The sequence below is a fragment of the Lontra canadensis genome, unplaced genomic scaffold (genome assembly GCF_010015895.1).
Source record: "Lontra canadensis isolate GAN:19392208 unplaced genomic scaffold, GSC_riverotter_1.0 scaffold5, whole genome shotgun sequence".
Lineage (NCBI taxonomy): Eukaryota > Metazoa > Chordata > Mammalia > Carnivora > Mustelidae > Lontra > Lontra canadensis.
Genome location: NW_022630999.1, coordinates 8,575,348 through 8,596,838, shown reverse-complemented (window position 1 = coordinate 8,596,838; position 21,491 = coordinate 8,575,348). Strand labels below are relative to the sequence as shown.

General features: G+C 41.8%; 1 protein-coding gene across 1 annotated transcript in view; it reads left to right on the top strand.

Annotated features, from left to right (window-relative positions):
- CCL28 (C-C motif chemokine ligand 28) overlaps nt 1–21,234 on the top strand; it is a 28,456-nt gene extending 7,222 nt beyond the window's left edge. The window contains 2 exon segments of the mRNA XM_032851421.1: nt 15,324–15,450; nt 20,530–21,234. Coding sequence (XP_032707312.1) covers nt 15,324–15,450; nt 20,530–20,722 — 320 coding nt within the window. The 3' untranslated portion in view covers nt 20,723–21,234.
- Nucleotides 21,235–21,491: the final 257 nt, after the last annotated feature.

Below are 21,491 nucleotides of genomic sequence, written 5' to 3'. Positions count from 1 at the left end.
CTCCCCCCAACCCCCAGCAACCCTCAGTTTGTTTCCTGAGATTAAGAGTCTCTTATGGTTTGTCTCCCTCCCCTGTCTCATTTTGTTTCAGGTTTTCCCTTGCTTCCCCCCACGACCCCCTCACCCTGCCTCTCAAATTCCTTCTATCAGAGAGATCATATAATAATGGTCTTTCTCAAACAGTAATACTTTTAATGAGATACTAATATCTTTAAATTATCAAATATAATGGACAAATGATTTATCATATTTAGTTGACCCCTAATCCTTAAGAGACAGTGGAGGGATAATGTTTCTGAAAAGCATGTGTAATTTAAGGACATTTGGGACACAAGACCTTGATCAAATACAGATAATCTTATCTCCTTAAAAAAAAGGAAAATTATTTTAATAGTATTAAAAGGCTTAAAACAAGATACAATAAATTAAGACAGAAGAGCTTAGTTCCACTTAGGAGACATTTATTTAGCATGAATACCAGGTACTGTGCTAGGTGGTGTGGTACAAATATATACTGTGGGTGCTCACAGTCTAAAGACACAGTCATAAACTCTTAATTTTATATATGGCAATGACAGGAAAGCACAGGATGTTGTGGGACCAGAGATTCACATAAGAAAACAGCAAGACTAGGAAAAAGGAGATAATTAATGACATCTTGAACTTGGTCATTGGTTAACAGGGATGGAAAGGAGGGAGACAAATCTGAGAAATGTTAGAGTAAAACGTACAGGAGTTTGTGACTGGCTGTGGGGAGTGCAGAAGGAGGATGGAATGACACATGGGTTTCTGGGTAGCTGTAAATGACCATTAAATGAGATGAGAAAAGGAAAGGAACAGATTTTCAGTGGTAAGAAATAATGCCTTCAGTTAAGTTTGGGGAGCCTGTGGAATATTTCAAGTGTATGTTCAACAGCAGTTGAATATATGTCAGGATTATTGGGGTAGAGGCTAGAGTAGACAAAGATATTTTCAAGTTACTGACACAGGTAGTAATTCAAAGTATGAGAAGATGTGAGTGGAAAGAAGAGTGGAAGGTCAAGGTGGAACTTTGAGGACTGCTAACTATTGAGGAGAGGGCAAAGGAGGAGGAGTTCAAGAGCAGAGAATGTAATTTCTTAGTATTAGGAATATTAGGAGAGATTAGTGTCTTGTCAACGAGGGATATGGAAAATTCCCAGGAAGGAATGGGTTCCAATGTTACACGCAGCCAGGAGGACCGGAAAGATAATGTTAGACAAACATCTGCTATTGGAAGCATCCTGAGGGCAGGTACTTTGACTAATTTTTGTGTATTTAGTGCCTAGAACGATGAGAGACACAAGGTAGGCACTCCACAAATGCTTATGGAATTTTATTGACCTCGCAATCACTTTCATTAGTAAAATGATAAATTTACTCAAATGATTCAAACTCAAAAACGTTTGTGAGATGGTGTTGCTATTTTTCCAAGGGAGTTCTTCCTTGACATAATCCAGGCTAAATTTTCAGTAAAAAATAAAATAAAGGAAATGTAGAAAACTTATCAGTCCAGTGAAGGAAACGGGGAAAATGATAAAAAGAAAACTCAAAATAAGGTGTATAAGTAAATTTAACAAGGTTAGTGTCACAACATTAATATCAGAAAAGCATAATTTAGGCAAAAACTTACAACAGGACTAAAGGAATGTTACAGGAGGATAAAGAGTATCAGTTCACCAAGAAGGTACATATAAGACTGTCATGCAAGTTCAGGGTCCAATTTCGTTTTTATTTAAAATTGTAGTAAGGTTGATCCCTGAACATCCCACGGTTAGGGGCCCCCATGTCACCACACCCTAGTGGAAAATCCCCACCTGACTCCCGAAAATTTTACTAGGAGTCTACCATTGAATGAAAGCTTTACCAATAACATACACAGCTGATACATATTTTGTATGTTACGTGTATTATATACTTTGTTCTTTAAGATAATGAAAATATTAAAATAATGAGGAAAATACATCTAGGGCACTGTATTTATCAAAAAGAAATCCCTTACAAGTGGACCCACACAGTCTAAACCCATGTTGTTCAAGGGTCCACTGTATTTTATTCATCAAAGACTTTTTTTAAGAGTTGTTTTTTTTTTTACGATTTTATTTATTTATTTGGCAGACAGAGATCACAAGTAGGCAGAGAGGCAAGCAGAGAAAAAGGAGGAAGCAGGCTCCGCTTGATCCGAGGACGCTGGGATCCTGACCTGAGCGGAAGGCAGAGGCTTTAACCCACTGAACCACCCAGGCGCCCCGCATCAAAGACTTTTTCTGTATAAACTTTTATTTTTAAAAAATTGTCTAAAAATATTATTTAATCTCAATTACTGAGTTTTGGGGGGCACTCATTTATATTTTGCGCCTGGTGCACCTGGGTGGCTCCGTTGGTTGTCTGCCTTCGGTTCAGGTCAGGATCCTGGGTCCTGGGATCCCGCCAATGGTCTCCCTGCTCAGTGGGGAGTCGGCTTCTCCCTCTTCCCTCTGCCCCTCCGCCCTGCTCATGCTCTCTCTCAGGTGCTGTCTTTCTCTTAAATAAATCTTAAAAAAAAAAAAAAATTGCCCCTGAGCCTAGTTCCTCACTCCGATCCCGGCTGTGGACAGAACGGTACTTGTGTGCCTCAGAAAATATATCACCCCAAGTGATATACTGCAAAATCGTAACCAAAAAATCTGACATAATCTCGACAATAGTGTTAGATTTTTAATATACTCGCATCAGACACTGATCAATAAAAAAAAACAAACTAAATTCTCCCCGCAGCTCTATGACGGGCAGGCGGCGGGAGGCCAGGCCGTGTTCGGCCCTCCGCGCTGTCCCTAGGACGCCCGGGCAGAGGCTGGACTCGGAAACGGCCTGGGGAAGTCCCACGCCACGTAGAGCAGGTGCGTGCACTTCCTCCCCGCCTTCCCGGAAGTGGCAAGCGCCTGCGGGCGGCCAGGGCCCCTCCCCTGGGCGTATTCCTCATTCCGCTGGGGCCGTTTCTTGGTCATCGTCCTCTCCGCGCGCCGCGCGCCACTCACGGGCTAACGGAAAAGCCGCGGGACTTCGCCAGGTGCGAGAGGCCCGTTGCGCACGCGCATAGGCCGGAAGAGCAGCGGGACGTGGCCCTAGTGTATTAAGGGAAACGCCGCCCGCTTCTCGTTGCAGCCTTTCTGCCCTGGGCTCCGGCCTGGGCTCGGGTTCCAGCACCAAGTCTTCCGCTTCCAGCCTCTCCTACTCCACGGCCGCCATGACCGCAGACACGTGAGCGCGACAGCCGTAAAGCGCCGCTACGTCGTGCTTTTGTCTTTTCCCCATCTTTGGTTCGGTTTAGTTTCCTGATTTTTCTTTTGCAGGTTTTTGGGTAGAACGTTGATTTTTCGTGCGTGTGTTTTAAATAAATGAACTTAAGCTAAGTTTATATCTCACCCCTTGTAATAAGTAGTACTTCCACTTTTCAAATTAAGTATTGGGTGATTTTTTTTTCCTTAACCTATGAATCAAATAGTTTTTAGTTTCAAAACAAATTAACATTTGTAAGTTTATAAATAGTTTGTATATTATTTAGACCCAGACTTTAAGTGGTTACTTTGCACAGGAACCTTCTCTGCAAACACTTAAGAATTACAAAAAACAAACAAACAAAATAAGCCCTAACTGCAGGTAATGCTATGCAACTGTGATTTAGGGGAGGAAAAAACCCTTTCTTTCTTCCTTTCTAGGTTCTTGACTGTGGCCCCTAAACAAGACATTAAAAGGGGTAAAGCATACAAATCTATGTAAGTTTTAGGTGGCATGGGAGCCTTCATAAGGAAATGAAGATCCAATGGAGCAGGTTGAGTCAACAATTACAAAGTTAGACGGAGTGATAAATTGTGAAAAAGTAACAAGACGATGGGACATGGCCTAGGGCCGTTAATCATGAAAGTGACCAGGGAGATAAGAGTTAATTTAACAGGGTTGGTTTGTACAGATTTCCCTTGGCCTCAGCTTCTTCCCCCTGGAGTGAAGTAACACTATCTCACTACGCTGAGAGGGGTGAAGTGCCGCCCTCTGGTGATAAAAATGTCTTTCTTCCTCCAAGTGGGAGGAGGGCACCTTTTACTTGGGAGTTTTATCTCCTGCTTTTAGGAAACTTAGAATGCCCTTTTTGCATTGCTGTTTTTTTAAGTTAAGTTTTTAAACTTAAAGTCAATATGCCAGAGTGGCATTTCTGGGGAGGTGGAGTTTTCTGAATGCCTTCAGTGAAAATATATTAGAAATTGTAGACGAAATGGGCAGTTTCTTAGAAAACTAAGATATCAAGATTGACTGGAGAAGATACAGGAAGCCCCCCAGAAAAGCACATAACTATTAAGGAAATTAAATCAGAGTTGAACATGTTTCTCTCAAATAGACACCAGGCCTAGATGATTTCAGAGGTTTTAGGAAGCAGTGGAGGAACAGAATCCTCACCTTATATGGACTCTTCAAATATAGAATAACAGAGAAAGCTACCCAGTGCATTGTTGAGATAAATATAACCTTAATACCAAAACATTCAAGATTGACATCAGGGGATAAAAGTATGGACTACTCTTGTTTATGAAAATAAATGCAGAATTTTAAATAAATAGCAAATCAAACTCAGAATCATATAAAAATTAGTACATTATGACCAACTTTGTTTTAGCCCAGGAGGGCAAGGAAGAAAATAGATTAATCCATCATAGTAATTTAAAATTTGTGTATTGAGTTTACCATGGGCTAAGCACTGTCTAAGTATCTAGCAAAGTAATGAATTAAAGGAGGAAAGCCTTAGATTTCCTGGCTGGCTCAGTCCGTAGAGCATGTGACTCTTGATCTTGGAGTTGTGAGTTCAAGTCCCATACTGGGTGTAGAGATTACCTTAAATTTTTTTAAAAAATTTTAAAAAGTAAAGGAGAAAATCCTTTCATTGCTATAAAGAAGATGAGAAGGAAGAAATAAAAACATCTGTTTACCAGAAAAACCAAAGAATATCAGCTCTGAACTATTATACCTAAAAAAAGCTCAGCAAAGTTGCTGGATACAAGATCAATATAAAACAATCCATAGCATTTCTACACATCAAAAATAACTAATGGCAGAAAAAGTAATTTTTCAAAAGACCATTAACAATAGCACAAAACCTATAAGGTACCTAGGAATAGATCTAAGATAAGATATATGACAATATTATTTTCTTCATAAAGGTCTGAAGGACATCAAAGAAACCTTGAGTAACTGGAGAGATAATTCCACACTTACGGATGGGGAAAATATTTTTCAGTTGTCCGGTCTTCCAAAATAATTAATAAGTTCAGCACAATTCTAACCAAAATTTCAAAGATTTTTGTAGAACTTAACAAACAGATTCTAATATTTATAAGAATAGTAAAGGGCCAAGAACAGTCAAGACAGTTTTGAAGAACAAGTTGGGTATGGACACTTAATTGTGTTGGGTATTAGGATTAAAAAGTCATTTCAATTGAGACAGTGGTGAATAGAGCAATGAATCCAGAGAAAGTTTAGAAACAGCCCTGTGCATATATGGGAACACGAAGACTTAAGAGGTGTCTACGGTATCCATGAGACTGGGCAGTTCGACTGTGAAAAGGAAGCTATCTGGCCAATAGAAGATCCCTCTACTGATATAGACAAGAAAACACAATATATTATTGAGTGAGCATTAGCAGATTTACAAGCCCTTTGGAAGTGACTCTGAAGTTAGGACAGAATCGCCCATATTTTATACAGGAAACAAGAAGCAAGAATAACATCTCTTCAGAAAAACAGAGGTTTGCAACTTTGGCAGTCCTCGTACATCCTGTGAGAGACCCTGAGCTAATTCCAGAGGCATGTTTTTACATATCTAGAGGTTCTTTGGCAGTGACCTTAGATATATAGCTGTAGTATAACAACCGGAGACTGGGTTTAATCCTTAGGGAAATTTGCCTCTGTTGCAAAGGTTAGGGTAAGGACTCAGATTTTCACAATGTCTCTAAGGAAACATTCCTAAGAGAGAAGGGAAGGGGAAAATGGTCTCTTTGTCCTTTATAAATGGAGAAATAATTTTTATTTGCCTTTATGGTTCTGAGATTTTGGTTGTTCTTATGCAGACAGTTCCTTTTCTGGCTAACAACATAAACAGCATAAATTCTGGGTATAAAAGACAAAGCTTTTTTTTTTAAATTTCAAAATACTAACTGAACACCAATTATGTCCTGGACACCAAGGATATGAAGATGGATAAAGCACCGTCCTTTCAATCAAGGAATGTAGATTCGTGCAAAGGAAATAGATCTATAAATCAAAACAATGAAGACTCTATAAGGAGGTAAACACTCCAAAAGGAAGTATAGGGCACCTGGGGGAAGCCTGTTGAGATTTGATGATGGGATCTGATGCCAGGTCCCAGGTCCTCAACTGGCCACCCTAAGATACGTTTGCGGGGGAAATTGTCCAGGAGGCAACTTTAATTAAGGAAGGATTCACCCTGGGAATGGAACCTGAGGCCTGGTGAATTGGGCTCTGTGGCGAGAACGGACAGACTCCGTTGCTAAAAAGCAAAGCTTTTAAAACAAAATGTTATTTTTATGACTTCTGGCTAGACAAGGATTTGCTAAATATGATATAATAGTGAACTGTAAAGAACAACTTTAAACATAGTTAAGAGATGAGCTACCAAGTGGAAAAAAAACAGTTTCTAATAAAAAAAGATTGGAATCCAAGATATTTTATGAATTCCTTTAAGTAGTTGGGGGGGAAACAAACTGTAAAAAACAAACAAAGCTGGTAGAATAGGATTTAGCAATTTAAAGAGTTAATTTAATAGCCATTCACTCATATAGAAATGGTAAATTTAGGCCACGTTGCAATATCATTTCAATCCCCCCAGATCGGCAAAATTTTAAAGTGATATTATGAAGTGTTGTGGAGAATGTACAGAAATAGAACTTGAATCCACTGCCGGTGGGAGTGTAAATGGGTATCATCACTTTGAGAGCAATTTGCCCATATTACATACAGGAGAAGGTGCACATTTCCTCTCTCCAGCCTTCTGATTTTAGTGTATGTGCTGCCAAAACAAGTATATCATACAACCTAGCGATTCCATGCATAGGTCTGTTCTTCTAGAGCAGTGGTTCTCCAAGTGTGGTCCAGAACTGGCAGAATCAGCATCACCTGGGGAATTGTTAGATGTGCACGTTTTCAGGCCTCATCCCAGATGTGCTGAATCAGAAACCTAAAGTTGGGGAAGGATTGACAGCAATTGGGTTTATTTTATTTTATTTTATTTTTTTAAAAGATTTTATTTATTTGACAGCACATGAGTGAACGTGGGGAGAGCAGACTCCCCACTGAGAGGGACCCTGGGATCAAGACCTGAGCTGGAGGCAGATGTTTAACCGACCGAGCCACCCAGCTGCCCCATAGCAGTTGGGTTTAAAAAGTCCTCCAAATGATTTTCATGCACATTTAATTTTGAGAACCACTGCCTTAGAGAATTTCTCATACAGTTCTGGGGGAGACATAGAAGACCAAGCAAAGCTTAGCTTAGTAGTTTTAAAAAAGTGGTCTCTGGCTTCCAATCCCAGCCCCACCATTTCTTGTCCTGCCCTTTAATCTGGAGAGAGTTATGTAATGTTTTTTATTAATAACCCATCTATGAGGTGGGGATAATTAGAGTACTTTTAGCATGGAGTTGCTGTGAATTAGTGACTTCGCATATGGCAGTGGATGGTCCAGAGTAAGCATTCAACAAATGTAACCTCTTATTATCATTAGGGTATTAATTGCAGCCTTGTTAACAGTCACAGGAAAGTATTGAAAACATATTTCTTACAGGTAAGACTGAAAGCAAACGTGGAAAATGATTAAAATTGGTAAAATTTGGATGGCGCATATATAGGTGTTGTATCCTTTATACTTTCCTAGGTGTTATTTCGCAAGGAAGGGAAAATAACTGAAGTGTTATTAGTTATTAATAATAATAACTAATTAGTTATTATTAGTTATCCCTCCACACTTAGATTTCTACAGAAAATTGTTTAAGTAAATCATGATGTTAGAAATATTTCCATAGATGTTACTGAGCTTGTGTTTTTGGCAGAAGGTGTATTGTGGTCCCAGCACACTTTTTGTATCTTCCTCTTACAACTTGGACTCATAATATTCTATAATCCCCACAAAATATGCATAAATTCTGTCTTTTCCCACTTTTGTGCCTTTGTATCCATTCTCATCCACATTTATGGCCCTATTCAAACTCTCCATCTTCCAAGTTCCCAGCTCAAATTCCACCTCTTTGATGAAGATGTACGTGGATCCCTGCTATAATTTATCTCTTCTGCCTCTTAATGTTCCAGACACTGATTCTTTCTCATAGAGCCCTTGCCACATTCTGCCTTCTGTCAGAAGTGTTTTCCTCCTACTTTTGTTTTCTCACTTCTTATGTAGTAATAGTTGCAGATCGTCTTTAGTAATGGGGCAAAGATCAGGACAGTCTACAAAATACTTGAAAGATGATACAGGGGTGCGTGGGTGGCTCAGTCAGTTAAACATTTGATTCTTGATTTTGGCTCAGGTCATAATCTCAAGGTGGTGGGATTGAGCCCTGCATCTGGCTCCGCACTGAGCATGGAATGGGCTTAAGACATCCTCTCTCCCTCTCCCTCTGCTCCCACCCATCTCGCTCATGCTCTCTCTCTTAAAAAAAAAAAAAAAAAAAAAAAAAAGATTCAAACATTGACTTCAGTTCACTGAATACACACATCAGATGCTACCCATGGAGACTGTATGGTCCAGGCTTCACTGGCCAGTGAATAGAAATTATGATGTTCTGAGTCCTGGCCTTCCCTAGTCAGTCATTATAGGTGTTTTCCCAGGATCCCCAATACAGATATTCTTGATAATTCTCAAATCGTGAGTCATAGAGAAGGGTCCTTTCCCTCTAGGAGTTTGAGACAGGTGGTCTGATAGTGATGAAGGATAGTTAAGAAGGCAGACAGGCAGGGACAAGGGACTCCCACCCTAAGAGGAAACCGCTCTCAAAAGGATTTTACACCACCCTGGATTTTACTTCCACCCTTTCCCATATGACAGAGAGAGATGACAAAGACCTGATTAGATGGCAGGTGTGTGGAGGGTAAATCAGATTAGAACAGCCCACCAACAGGCCCGTAAGAACCCCTAGACTTAGAAACTCTGGTGGCAACCCTCTCAGGTCTCCTTTCTCTTGGGGAGCTTTGTACTATCACTCAATAAATGCTTTGCTGCCCACCGCTCTTCATCTGGTCTACCTCTTCATTCTTCGAAGCAGCGTGACCAAGAACTGTGGGCAGTGAAGGAAAAGGAAATCCTGTAACAATACGTACGGGAGGCTGAGCTCTCGAGTAACCAGTGCCCCTACCTGCAGGTTTATGGTGCCCCTGTTGGACAGCTGCTGTTGACCCACTGCTTTCCCCTTGGTGGTTGTCCCCTTTCCCCAGAGGAATGAGCTCAGGCCAGCAGGGAAGTGCATCTGCTGTCCTCATAAGTCACCTTTCCAGAGAGATTCCCAGGTGGGGCCGACACACTGGAGTGACCTTTCCAAAGCAAAGGGGCATGTCTGGGGCAGTCAGGAAAGGGGGTGGAGGGGAGTGGAGAAAGCCTCACAGTAAACCCGAGACCATTGCTCATTCACACTTCTGGGCCCTGTGGTTTTATTGAGCCCACTCGGCAAGACTTCTTACTTATTTGCAAAAATTTTCTTCCCATGTTTCCCTCAGGGAACCCCTGCTCCCTGAGACAGGTCTGTGTCTGTGTAAAGTCCGGTTTGGGAACAAAAGCAGGTTCTTTACCACGGGATTCCTTGCTTTATGCAGCAGTGGACCAGAGTGGTGTTTTGGGAAGGCTTAGCTTTCTAATCTCTTCTCAGCTTGCTTTCCCAACCAAGTAACTGTATCAATTGAATTAAAGCTATTTAAATGCGGAAGAAAGGTCACCCGATCCCTTTTTTCAACCTTACTGTCATTTCTAAATCTTTCCTATCTGGAAATTCCAGATCATCGAGATAGAGGAAATTCCTATCCACTCTTTGAAATGGAAATATTCCGGCAGGAGGCCGAATACAAAACCTGTAGGGGGCTGTGTTCTCCAGAAGAATCTTAACATTGCCCTGGCCTGAACTCCCCTGATAACGGTTTTAGTTGCCTGACCTTCTGAACACTCTTCAAAGGATTCCATCTCTCTTGGTGTTTTATATTTCCCTCTGCCTCTGGAGGGCACCAGTCACTTCTGCCAACACGCAGTAAATCTGGCGGGCCTCTTACCTTTCCATAGTTAATCCGTTGTAGTTTATGTGATCTCCAGGTGTGCCTGTCCTACCTTGATATATAAGAAATGTAATCCAGCTTAGTAAGTGCATAAAGGTCCTGGGTGCTTTTCTGGCTTAAAACTATTCCTTGAATTGATGTCACCACTCAGATAAAACTCAAATTCTGAATCACACGGGCTTGCCTATGATTCTTAATTCCCACAATGCTTCTGAAAGTCCATTTCTTTTCTTTTTTTTATATATTTTTTAAGATTTTATTTATTTATTTGACAGAGATCACAAGTAGAGCGAAAGGCAGGCAGAGAGAGAGGGAAGCAGGCTCCCTGCTGAGCAGAGAGCACGATGAGGGACTCGATCCCAGGACCCTGAGATCATGACCTGAGCCGAAGGCAGTGACTTAACCCACTGAGCCACCCAGGCGCCCTGAAAGTCCATTTCATCTCTCTACTCCCAGGGTCTAGCATAGTGATTCACTATGTACGAATTTATAAGGAAAAAAAAATATATATATATATATATAGAGAGAGAGAGAGAGAGAGAGAGCAATCACTCTGTAAGAATTCACATAGTAATCCTTACATAGTAAGATGATGAGTGAATGGATGGATACATGAATAAACCCAAAACTTTGCTTGGGATATTAAAATAGTTTGACTTGGAGAAAAGGCAGCACAGCATTGCTAAAGAAGTAATTGGTCTTAGGAAATGAATGCATTAATAAATGTAAGGACTTAAAAAATAGAAATATAATTCACATACCATAAAATTCACCATTTTAAAGTGTGTAATTCAGTGGTTTTTAGTATATTCACAGATTTGTACGACCATCACTACTCTCCAGTTAGCAGTCACTCCCCAATTCCGCCTACCCCCACCCTGGCAATAACTAATCTACTTTCTGTGTGGATTTGCCCATCCTGACATTTCCTATAAATGGAATCATACAATAAGTGGCCTTTTGAATCTGGCTTCTTTCCCCTTGTAAGCCCATTCCACTTTGACCATCAGTCTGTGAACGTGTGTTTTGCTGTGTTGTGATTATTTGTTTACCTCCCTGTCTCCCACTGGACTCTAAAATATCACAAGGACAGAAACCATGCCTTGTTTATTTCAACGTTTCTAATGCAGGATTCAGGACTGGGCACAGCGTGGACACTCAGTACATGTTTGCTTTTCCTAATCCGGTGAATCTGGTTGTTCAGTGCTTGGGTGTTCCTCTCTGCACATTTGTCACACGCATAACAAAATGAAAAGTTCCTTACTGGGTCTAGATTGAGAGGAAAGAGGTGGATCCTTGTGGCATGACATGGCTTGCAGTGGGAAAGGTAAACATCTTCCTTGTTTGGGCTACTGCAGACTTGCATGACAGCTAAATTAAAACAGAAGTGAGGGGTGCCTGGGTGGCTCAGTGGATTAAAGCCTCTGCCTTCAGCTCAGGTCATGATCCCAGGGTCCTGGGATGGAGCCCCGCATCGGGCTTTCTGCTCAGCAGGGAGCCTGCTGCCTCCTCTCTCCTCTCTCTCTGCCTGCCTCTCTGCCTACTTGTGATCTCTGTCTGTCAAATAAATAAATAAAATCTTAAAAAAAAAAAAAAAACAAGTGAGACTGAGCACTCTTAATCACTTACGCACATATGTTTCAACTATATTAATTTAAATTAGTGGTTTAAGGGTTATTGAGGGGCACCTGGGTGACTCAGTTGGTTACGCATCTGTTTTGGCTTAGGTCATGATCCCTGGGTCCTGGGATCGAGTCCCCCTATCAGGCTCCCTCTCAGCAGGAGGTCTGCTTCTCTCCCTGCTTCTCCTCCCCCTGGCTTGTGCTCTCTCTCTCTCTCTCTCTCAAAGAAATAAAATCTTAAAGAAATAAAAATAAAAATTATCTAGGGGCATCTGGGTGGCTCAGTAGTTGAATGCTGGTCTCTTGGTTTTGGCTCAGGTCATGATCTCAGGCTCCTGGAATCAGGCCAAGCCCTGAGTCGGGCTCTGAGCTCAGTGCAGAATCTGCTTCCCCTCTCCTTTTCCCTCTGCCCCTCCGTCTACTTGTGTGTATGTGCTTTCTCCCTCTCTCTTTCAAATAAATAAATCTTTAAAGGAATTTTTTAAAAAGTTATTGAAGACACTTTTTTCTTGGTAAATGGATTTATGTAAATATAATTAACATATATGGGGATTATATATATATTTTATTTATTTGTGTATGTGTGTATATATATGGGGATTGTATATGTATTTTAATTTCCCAAGAATTAAAAAAACATATATTGAGCTGATGCTAAGTTGTTACTGATCTATATCACAAGCTGAGATTCTATTCTAAATATGGCAGCATTGGGCTATTCAGGACCCATGATGGCACAGGAGAAGAAGGTAAAAGTCTTTCTTCCTGGAGGGAAAGAGCTCTGGCTAATTTTTTACAGATCCTTCTTGAGGCTCTGAGACTCGGGCATTTTCTCTGAGACTCAGGCATTTCTGAGACTCAAAGCATTGAGTCTCAGAAGTCTCAGAAGACTCAGAAGACACCAGGTTCTTCTAGGAGTTTGACTCAGACTCTAGATAGACAACTGAGAAAAGCATTCTTTCTCTTCTACCCCGGTGTTCTGGACACGCAGTTCCTTCTCCTTGGAATGTTCCATTTCCTCTCAATCAGGTGAATTTTTACTCGTCTTTTAAAACTGAGTCCAACTTGATGTCCTCTGATGCCAACCCTGTCTTCCCTACTCAGAAATATTGCATGCTTGTTGAAAATTTGCCCCCTGTCTAGAAATAGTCCTTGCTTATAAATTTGGGCATATATATTTCCATAATTTTTCCCTCTGTGTATCTGACACATTCTTTTTATACAAGTGGGATCATTTACAGTTCTTGGACTGAAATTTGTTTTCTCACTTAACAGTAAATTATGTTTTTTATAATTAAACAATAAATTATGTTTCTTAAATTCCACATTCATTTACCTTAGTGTATATATACATAAATATGTCATCCTTTATTCCATTTGGATCTACTATTATATTGGTAAACATTTAGGTGGGCTCTAATGTTTTGCTATAGTGAACAGCTGTGTACCTGTCTGTAAGACTTGTGGGAGCCTTTTGGGAGGACAGAATTCCAGAAGTACAGTGGAGTGGGCCAGGAGGATTGTATCCTAAGCATTTAGTTCCAAATGTGTCCTCCTTAGACATACATTCAGGGCCTCAGTAGTGTGATCTCTGTCTATCTTTTGAACCATATCTTCCATCACTCACCTTCCTAACTACTCAGTTCAGACAAAGTGGTTGATTTTTCTCCATGCCCTCAATGCATCTGGGCTTTCCTGTCTCAGAATTCTTGACCACACACTTCCTTTAGTCTTGACAAGTTGTCTTCATTTTTCTCCACCCGTCCAAATCCTTAAAGATTCATCCAAGTCCTTCCTTGGTAGGAAACCTAAACCTGCTCCAGGGGCCCATGTGGTCCTTCTCTTCTCAACTGGGTGGGACACTCACTTCTTTCATCTCTAATCAAGTCAGTCTTCAATCTACTAGCATTGTTGTCTGGAGCTATTTTTCATCTCTTCCCTATACTTGATGTTTTATCTTCCCCAAATACAATGTAAGTTCTGGAAGGAAGGAACATGTCCTGTCCCAGGTTTGCATTCACAAAACCGTCAGTAAGTGTCTTCCCCTTGCTTAAGTGGATTGGCATTCTGTTTCTCTGGAATCTGAGAGCCAGACACGATATAATGAGCCCTGGGTGTTATATACAACTGATGAATCAGTGAACTCTACCTCTATTGCTAATAATATACTTACTGTATGTTAATTAGTTGAATTTAAATGTAAAATAAAAAAGGAAGAAAGGCCATTAGTTTTATTGTTGTTTTTGTTTTTAAATTCCAGTATAGTTCCACTGTGTACAATAAGTGATTCAGCACTTCCATACAGCACCCAGTGCTCATCACAAGTGCCCTCCTTCATCCCTATCACCTGTTAACCTATTCCCCACCCACCTCCCCTCTGATAACCATCAGTTTGTTCTCTATAGTCAAGAGTCTGTTTCTTGGCTTGCCTTCCTTCCTTCCTTCCTTCTTCCTTTCTTTTCCCTTCCTTTCCTTTCCTTCCCTTTCCTTTCCTTTCCTTCCCTCCCCTTCCCTTCCCTTCCCTTCCCTTCCCTTCCCTTCCCTTCCCTTCACTTCCCTTTCCATTTGTTTTGTTTCTTAAATTCCACATATGAGTGAAATCCTGTGGTATTTCATTCTTTTTGATGACTGAGTAATATTCCACAGTGTGTGGAATACACATCTTCTTTATCCATTCGTCTATTGATGGACACTTGGGCGGCTTCCATAGTTTGGCTATTGTAAATAATGCTGCTATAAACATAGGGGTGCATGAATCCCTTTGAATAAGTGTTTTTGTATTTTGGGGGTCAGTACCCTGCAGAGTGATTACTGGATCATAAGGGAGTTCTATTTTTTACTTTTTGAGGACCCTCCATACGGTTTTCCACAGTGGCTGCACCAGTTTGCATTCCCACCAACAGTGCAAAAGAGTTCCTTTTTCTCCACATCCTCACCCAACACCTGTTGTTTCTTGTGTTGTTGATTTTAGCCATTCTGAACAGGTGTGAGGTGATCTCTCCTTGTGGTTTTGATTAGCATTTCCCTGATGATGAGTGATGTTGAGCATCTTGTCATGTGTCTGTCGGCCACCTAGATGTCTTTGGAGAAATGTCTGTTCTTGTCTTCTGCCCATTTTTAAATTGGATTATTGAGGTTTTTAAAAAGATTTTATTTATTTGAGAGAAAACACAAGCTGGGGAGGAGCAGAGGGAGAGAAACAAGCAGACTCCTAGCTGAGCAGGGAGCCCAGCGTGGGGCTCGATCCCAGGACCCCAAGATCATGACCTGAGCTGAAAGCAGATGCTTCACCAACTGAGCCACCCAGGAGCCCCGGATTATTTGTTTCTGGAGTGTCTAGGCTCTTGTCCTACGCACTGTGAGATGTAACAATTTCTTTCTTTTCTTCTAGCCATACTTCCCATTGCCTCCAGCTGTTGCACTGAGGTTTCACATCATATCTCGCGAAGGCTTCTGGAGAGAGTGAATCTGTGTCGCATCCAGAGAGCTGATGGGGACTGTGACTTGGCCGCTGTCATGTGAGTGCTCTTCAGCCAGGAGGGCTAAACCTGTCTGGGGTTCGTTTCTTGGCCCATGAGCAGTAGGTGAGCAAGGCTTTGCCTGATACGCAACATACAAAGAATCATTTAGACGAGGGAGGGGAGAGTAAATATTCCACCCTTCCAGCCTCAGGCTCCCCGAGGTGGGCACAGTCTCCCAGGACTGGTGTGTCCAGAGCCCCAGGCTCGCCTCCGCGGCCCCCACTGCTGTGCTGTAATTCAGGATCAATACTTTCAGTTATTGGACAGTGTGTGTGACTTTCCAAAACAAAACTAGGGACATTCTGAGTGAAAAAGCAAAACAGAAGGAAGGTGTCTCTGTTCTGTTTTGTGGCTTTACCTGTAGCTTTTTCCAGGCAAGTTTATGGGTTGCTGTCATTTTTTACTCCCTGAATTCATCAAGAATATATACAAGGTTCAAACAGAAGTAGATGTCTGTACCTGTCACATGCAATCAAGCCCAAATGCCCATCTGTGCTCTTGATTCTGGGCTGTTGTCTTCTGGTGAACCTTTTCCAAGCTTACCTCTGGCTCAGTTATCAAACACTTTCGATTTCTGGGGCGCCCGGGTGGCACAGTTGGTTGAGCATCTGCCTTTGACTCAGGTCATGATCCCGGGGTCCTGGGACCAAGTCCCACATCGGGCTCCCTGCTCAGCAGGGAGTCCGCTTCTCCCTCTGCCCCTCCCCCAGCTCATGCTCTCTCTCAAATAAACAGAACCTTTAAAGAAAAAAAACAACTTTAGATTTCTGTGTTCTTCATGTCCCCATAGAAACTTTAAAATCTGAAATTCATTGGTACGTAGCAAATCTGGATTCTGACAACAATGCTGTGAGGAAGGCGTAAATTATCTCCATGTCACACAAGATAAAGCTGTGCCCAATGAGTATATAGTTAACCTCGTGACGCACAGCTAGAGAGTGGCAGAGATGGGCTGTGAACCAGGTCTCGTTCAGAGCTCCATATACTTCAGAGATCTCTCAGAAGTGATGATGGGACCCACCATAAAACGCTCTCCCCAAACTTCATTGTATCTGGCACCTTCAGATCATGAGGACAGTGTATCCGGCATCTCCCTGGTGTGCTGGTTTTAACGCCACTGGGGATGCTAATGAGCCCCTGGGTATATCCCCTTCTTGGGGCTACAGATAAGCCCGGTGCTTATGCCTGAGTTCCTGAGTCACTGAGAAGCCTCTTTATTTATTCAGTGAGTTCAACAAATAGTTATTGATTAAGGTTTCTGTACCAAGCACCGTTCTATCTTTGGCTTGTGTGGTTGGATGAAGCAGTAACCTAAGGGACTCTGCCCTCCTAGAGTCTCCAGGACTCTTCACTGAGTCCTGCAGACCGTTCTCTGAGATCTAAGATATATTTTGTTCCCTCTCAGAGGAATCCCAACTATCACCCAACTTTGAGAAACACGGATCCAAGACAAGATTCTTAAAATTTCAGAGGAAGAGTTTGTAAGATGTTCATTGATAGAGTTCCTTCAGGTCTGGGGGCTGTGAACTCCTTAAATTTGTGGGTATGAATGTATGAGCATTTTTTCAAGGGAGAAGGTTCACAGATTTTATAAGGTCCACAAAAGGATCTTAGATAGGATATAGTTTAAAAAGCATACTTGGGAGGGGAGCCGTGGGTGGCTCAGTGTCTGACTGGATTTTGGCTCAGATTATGATCTCAGGGTCATGAGACCAACACCACATCAATGTGGAGCCTGCTTGAGGTTCTCTCTCCCTCTCTCTCTGCTCCCCCGCCCACCCCGCTCACATGCTCTCTCTTAAAAAAACAATTCACACTTGAGGTTAGATTTGCAGAGGAAGATAATTCTGGCTCAGAGTGTTAATGAGCATGAGTATCTATGTGGCAGGAGGACTCTCTGCTTCTCCTCAGCTCCAGTCACCACACTGGGTCCATTGGCTTAGGTGGTTTCATCACTGGGAACCAGGGAGCACTTACCAATGAGGTACCCTCGGAGGGGTGCTTCAAGTTCCCAACTTCTCTGAAAAACTCTCTTAGTACATGGCCAAGATTCTAACAGTCTTTTACTTAATAAATAGTGCTGGTAATAGTTGAGAGTGAGTATCTGTGGGCAGTTCATGGATAGACCACGTACTCTGGAGAATTGGAAACATCTCAGTGCCTGTATCGGCTCTACATACCTACCTTTCTGGCTGCTCTCAGAAACACCAAATGCTCAGCTGTCACTTCTGCCTCACTGGCACACGTCACCTCAGACCATAGAGGCCTTTGAACATGTAAGGGATCCCATGGGACTCCCAGGAAGGTATGGGGAAAGACACAGAGAAGTTTCTCTCTGTATATAAGAGTAAGAACAGATCCTGGGAATTAGCAGGGGATGCCAGTGGTAACAGGATTTCCAGAAAAAAAAAAAAAAAAGGTATAGGAATAGAAATGTTCTCATTTTGATAAGGGAAAATATGATTTTAAAAAAGTGACTTCATTTTAAAAAGCACTTGATTTTAATTAAAGGGAAACTATGAAGCCAATCACTTAGATCTAAAAATAATTTATTAAAGTACAGATTTTAGATACAGAAAACATTGCAAGTGTTAGAAATATAAGTCCCCAAAAGCACGTATTATTAATCTCAACTAACAGATATAAATGAGCTTATAGTGAACTCACTAGATTTCTTTCCTTTTCCTTTTGGGCCTAAAATAGGTCCTTTGATTCACGCCCTGTGGATGATCATTGTAATTTTTGTTCTCTGAGAGAGGAATTTGCTTGTTTAAACCCTTCTACAATGACTTCATGAAAGAGCTTCTGGCTATTTCTTAATATAAACACAGTGCAGAGTTGTTTGTCTTGGGCAGAGCACTGAGGTTTTTGAAGTTCCCAGATACCTGTTGGGAAAAAAACTTGGGGTTATTATATAAAGTTATCTGGGAAGCTAGAGCACTTTTTCAAAAGTGATTGCTGAGGGGCGTTTGTACTTAGGGGAAGGGGCAAAGAAACCAGGTTCAGGGAACAATTACAGGTTTAATGTCTGTGGCGGGGCTGTGCCTGTAGGTCCGTGGACCATCTGTAGCTACTCTCTTAGGGGCAAAAGAATTAGGGGATCAGCCTTATGGTTTCTTGGAGTCCAAAGTCTCCACCAAGATATACACAACGGGCTGGGTCAGCACCCAGCAGAATACTGTGGAGTTGTGGGGGGTGGGGTGAGGGGGTGGGGGGTGGAGGAGGGATTGTGGGATAGGCTACCTCGTCCAACACGACCTCAACTCTTTTTATCCTGATGATGGCATACACCGGGGATACAGGCGCAGGTTTAAGCAGTCTTGAAACTTTAAGATTTGGAAACATCCTAGAACCTTGGATTTGGGAGCTGTGTTCTGGTAGCTGCTTTTTTCCCCTTTTATTTCCTTGAGAGTTTGAGGCCCCATGGGGCAGGCCTTTGCAAAGGGTCCTACATGGTAGCTGTTGCCCGTTTTCCTATGGCTCTCCACCTCCCTGGTCCTCTCTCCATGAGCCCCCCCACCCCTTGTCCAGTGCTCACCTTCAGCTCCAGTGCCCCTGACTCTCCCCGAAGCTCCTTGTTGCTCGTGGACTGAGGGAGTCCCACAGCTAATGCTGTGGGCTTAACTGGATGTCAGTGGAGCGTTTCTTCACTGGGTGTCTGCTCAGGTTCTTGCTGGCCTTTGGGAATGATAGGAGCTTCAACTCCTTTTTGTTTCCTCCTCTGAGCACTATGGCTGGGTGCTCTCCTCTAGCGGCCATTGGCAAACCAACCAGCTTCCCTTTGGGAGACTTCTCAGTGTAATACACTCAGAGAATGCACTGTCCTCCTCTCAAGAAGCCTCACTTCTTTCAAATTAACATTCCCACCTGCTGGCTTTATTATGCGTAAGCTCACTGAGGCCTTCCCCAGGTTTTCCCCTGATTCCAAGAGTCCCCACATTAGCAAATGATTCTTCTTGGGTCATCTGGAAAAAATGGCAACCTACTCTGTATCCTTCTGGGTTTTTTCCCCAGTAACAGGCAGGGGGGCTTTGTTTTATCCAGATACAGAATGTCTGTGGAGAGCCAGCAGCATTGTGACATTTAGTAAGAGCTAGATGGCACCTGGGGGCAAATTAAAAGTCACAGTATCTTTTGTAACAAGAAATTCTTCCAATTCCTAGAAATTGTGGGTGCTGCTTTATGGTTTTCTCACCCCAAGGTGAAAATTTAAAACATTAAAACATTTGAGAAGGGGTTTGAATCCATAGTATATTAAAATGTTACCAAACACCTAGAATATTTTAGTTGACTGTTTTGTTAAAAACAAAACCAGACTGTTTTTATTTTGAACAATTTTCGCTTCATGTCTATAACTAATTACAGAATTCCTACTCTGAACAAGGCCTTTTTTCAAGACAATTCCAGACTATTCCTCCTTCAAGGAGCATCACACCCCAGGACAAGGAGGTTTGAAACAAAAAGTCATACAAAAGACAGCATAAGCTAAATCCCAGAGGAGAGGTCATGCTGAGAGACTCAAAGGGAAAATGGCATTTAGCTGAGACAATCTAGAAAAACTGCGTGGAGGAGAGATGTATGAGATGGGCCGTGAGGTGTGAGTTGGGTTTGTTGGGCGAAGCTCTGGGTCAGGAAATACCATTGTTTTCCCTTGGTTTCTCTCCTTTCCCTCATTCCTTCCCTCCTCCCTTCCACTTTTTTTTTTTTTAAAGATTTTATTTATTTATTTGACAGAGAGAGAGAGAGAGCGCAAGCAGGGGGGCAGGCAAAGGGAGAGGGAGAAGCAGGCTCCACGCCAAGCAGGGACCCTGACTTGGGGCTTAGTCCTAGGACCCCGAGATCATGACCTGAGCTGAAGGCAGTTGCTTAACTGACTGAGCCACCCAGGCGCCCTTCTCCTCCTCTTCATGCTGTGTCTGAGGAACCTCTGGCCACGGGGAAGTGAGGATTCAACCTCATGGGCTCCGCAGCTTAAGAATTCCAGTCTCGTGTCTCTCATTGAGAACTGTGTCTGAGTCACTAAGTTTTTACTTGGCCTTTCCTTCAGTGACTTTGTTTATCTTCCCTCCATGTCAGCCTTCACGTCAGGCGCAGAAGAATCTGTGTCAGCCCACGCAGTCCTGTTATTAAGCAGTGGATAAAAGAACAAGCAGCCAAGAAAAACGCCAAAGGCAACATCTGCCACAAGAAGAAACATGCTGGCCAGAGGAAAAGTAAAGGAGCACATCAGGGGAAACCAGAAATCCACGGCCATAAAACTCCTTATTAAGGCGTTTGCAAATGAACCTACACAGACAGTTCCTCAACTGGACTTGGCCATGGTTGCTTGTAAATTTCTCTCGTGAAAGTTCCTTATTGGGAGTCAACAGGGCAAAACATACTATACATTTTACAGGAACAATTATGCAGGATGCAAACGTAGCCAATAATATGCTCATCTGAAAATGAAATGAAAAGATAGTACTTCTCTTTATATCCTATTTTAAGAGCAGCATACAGATCTAATTTCTCCAACTTTTTTATAATGAAGGTTTGCAAACCTACAGAGAAGTTGAAAGATTTTCACAATGAACACTTATGTACCTTTCACATAGATTAATGATTGTTAATATTTTGCCACATTTATTTTCTCTCTTTTCTCTGAGTGCATGTGTGTATAAAACATTTTATATATAAATACATTTTTTTGCTAAACCATTTGACAATAAGTTGCAGATGTTGTGATACATTTTTTATGTTACAACTCGACATTCCCCAAGAATAAAGACCTTTTGTATATAATCATACTATCAGTTTTATAACTAAATATATATATACAAAATATATATATTCCACATTTAATTTTTCCCCAACTATTTCCAGAGTATAATTTTTGTATAGTTTTTTAATCAATCAAGGTTCACATACTGTAATTAATTGTTACATTACATTAGCAACTTTTATTCTAAGAAAATCTCCTGCTTTTTTTCTTTTCTTTCTTCCCACGGCACAGACTTTTTATAAGAGAGTCTGGGGCAGAATCTGTCCCACATTCTGGA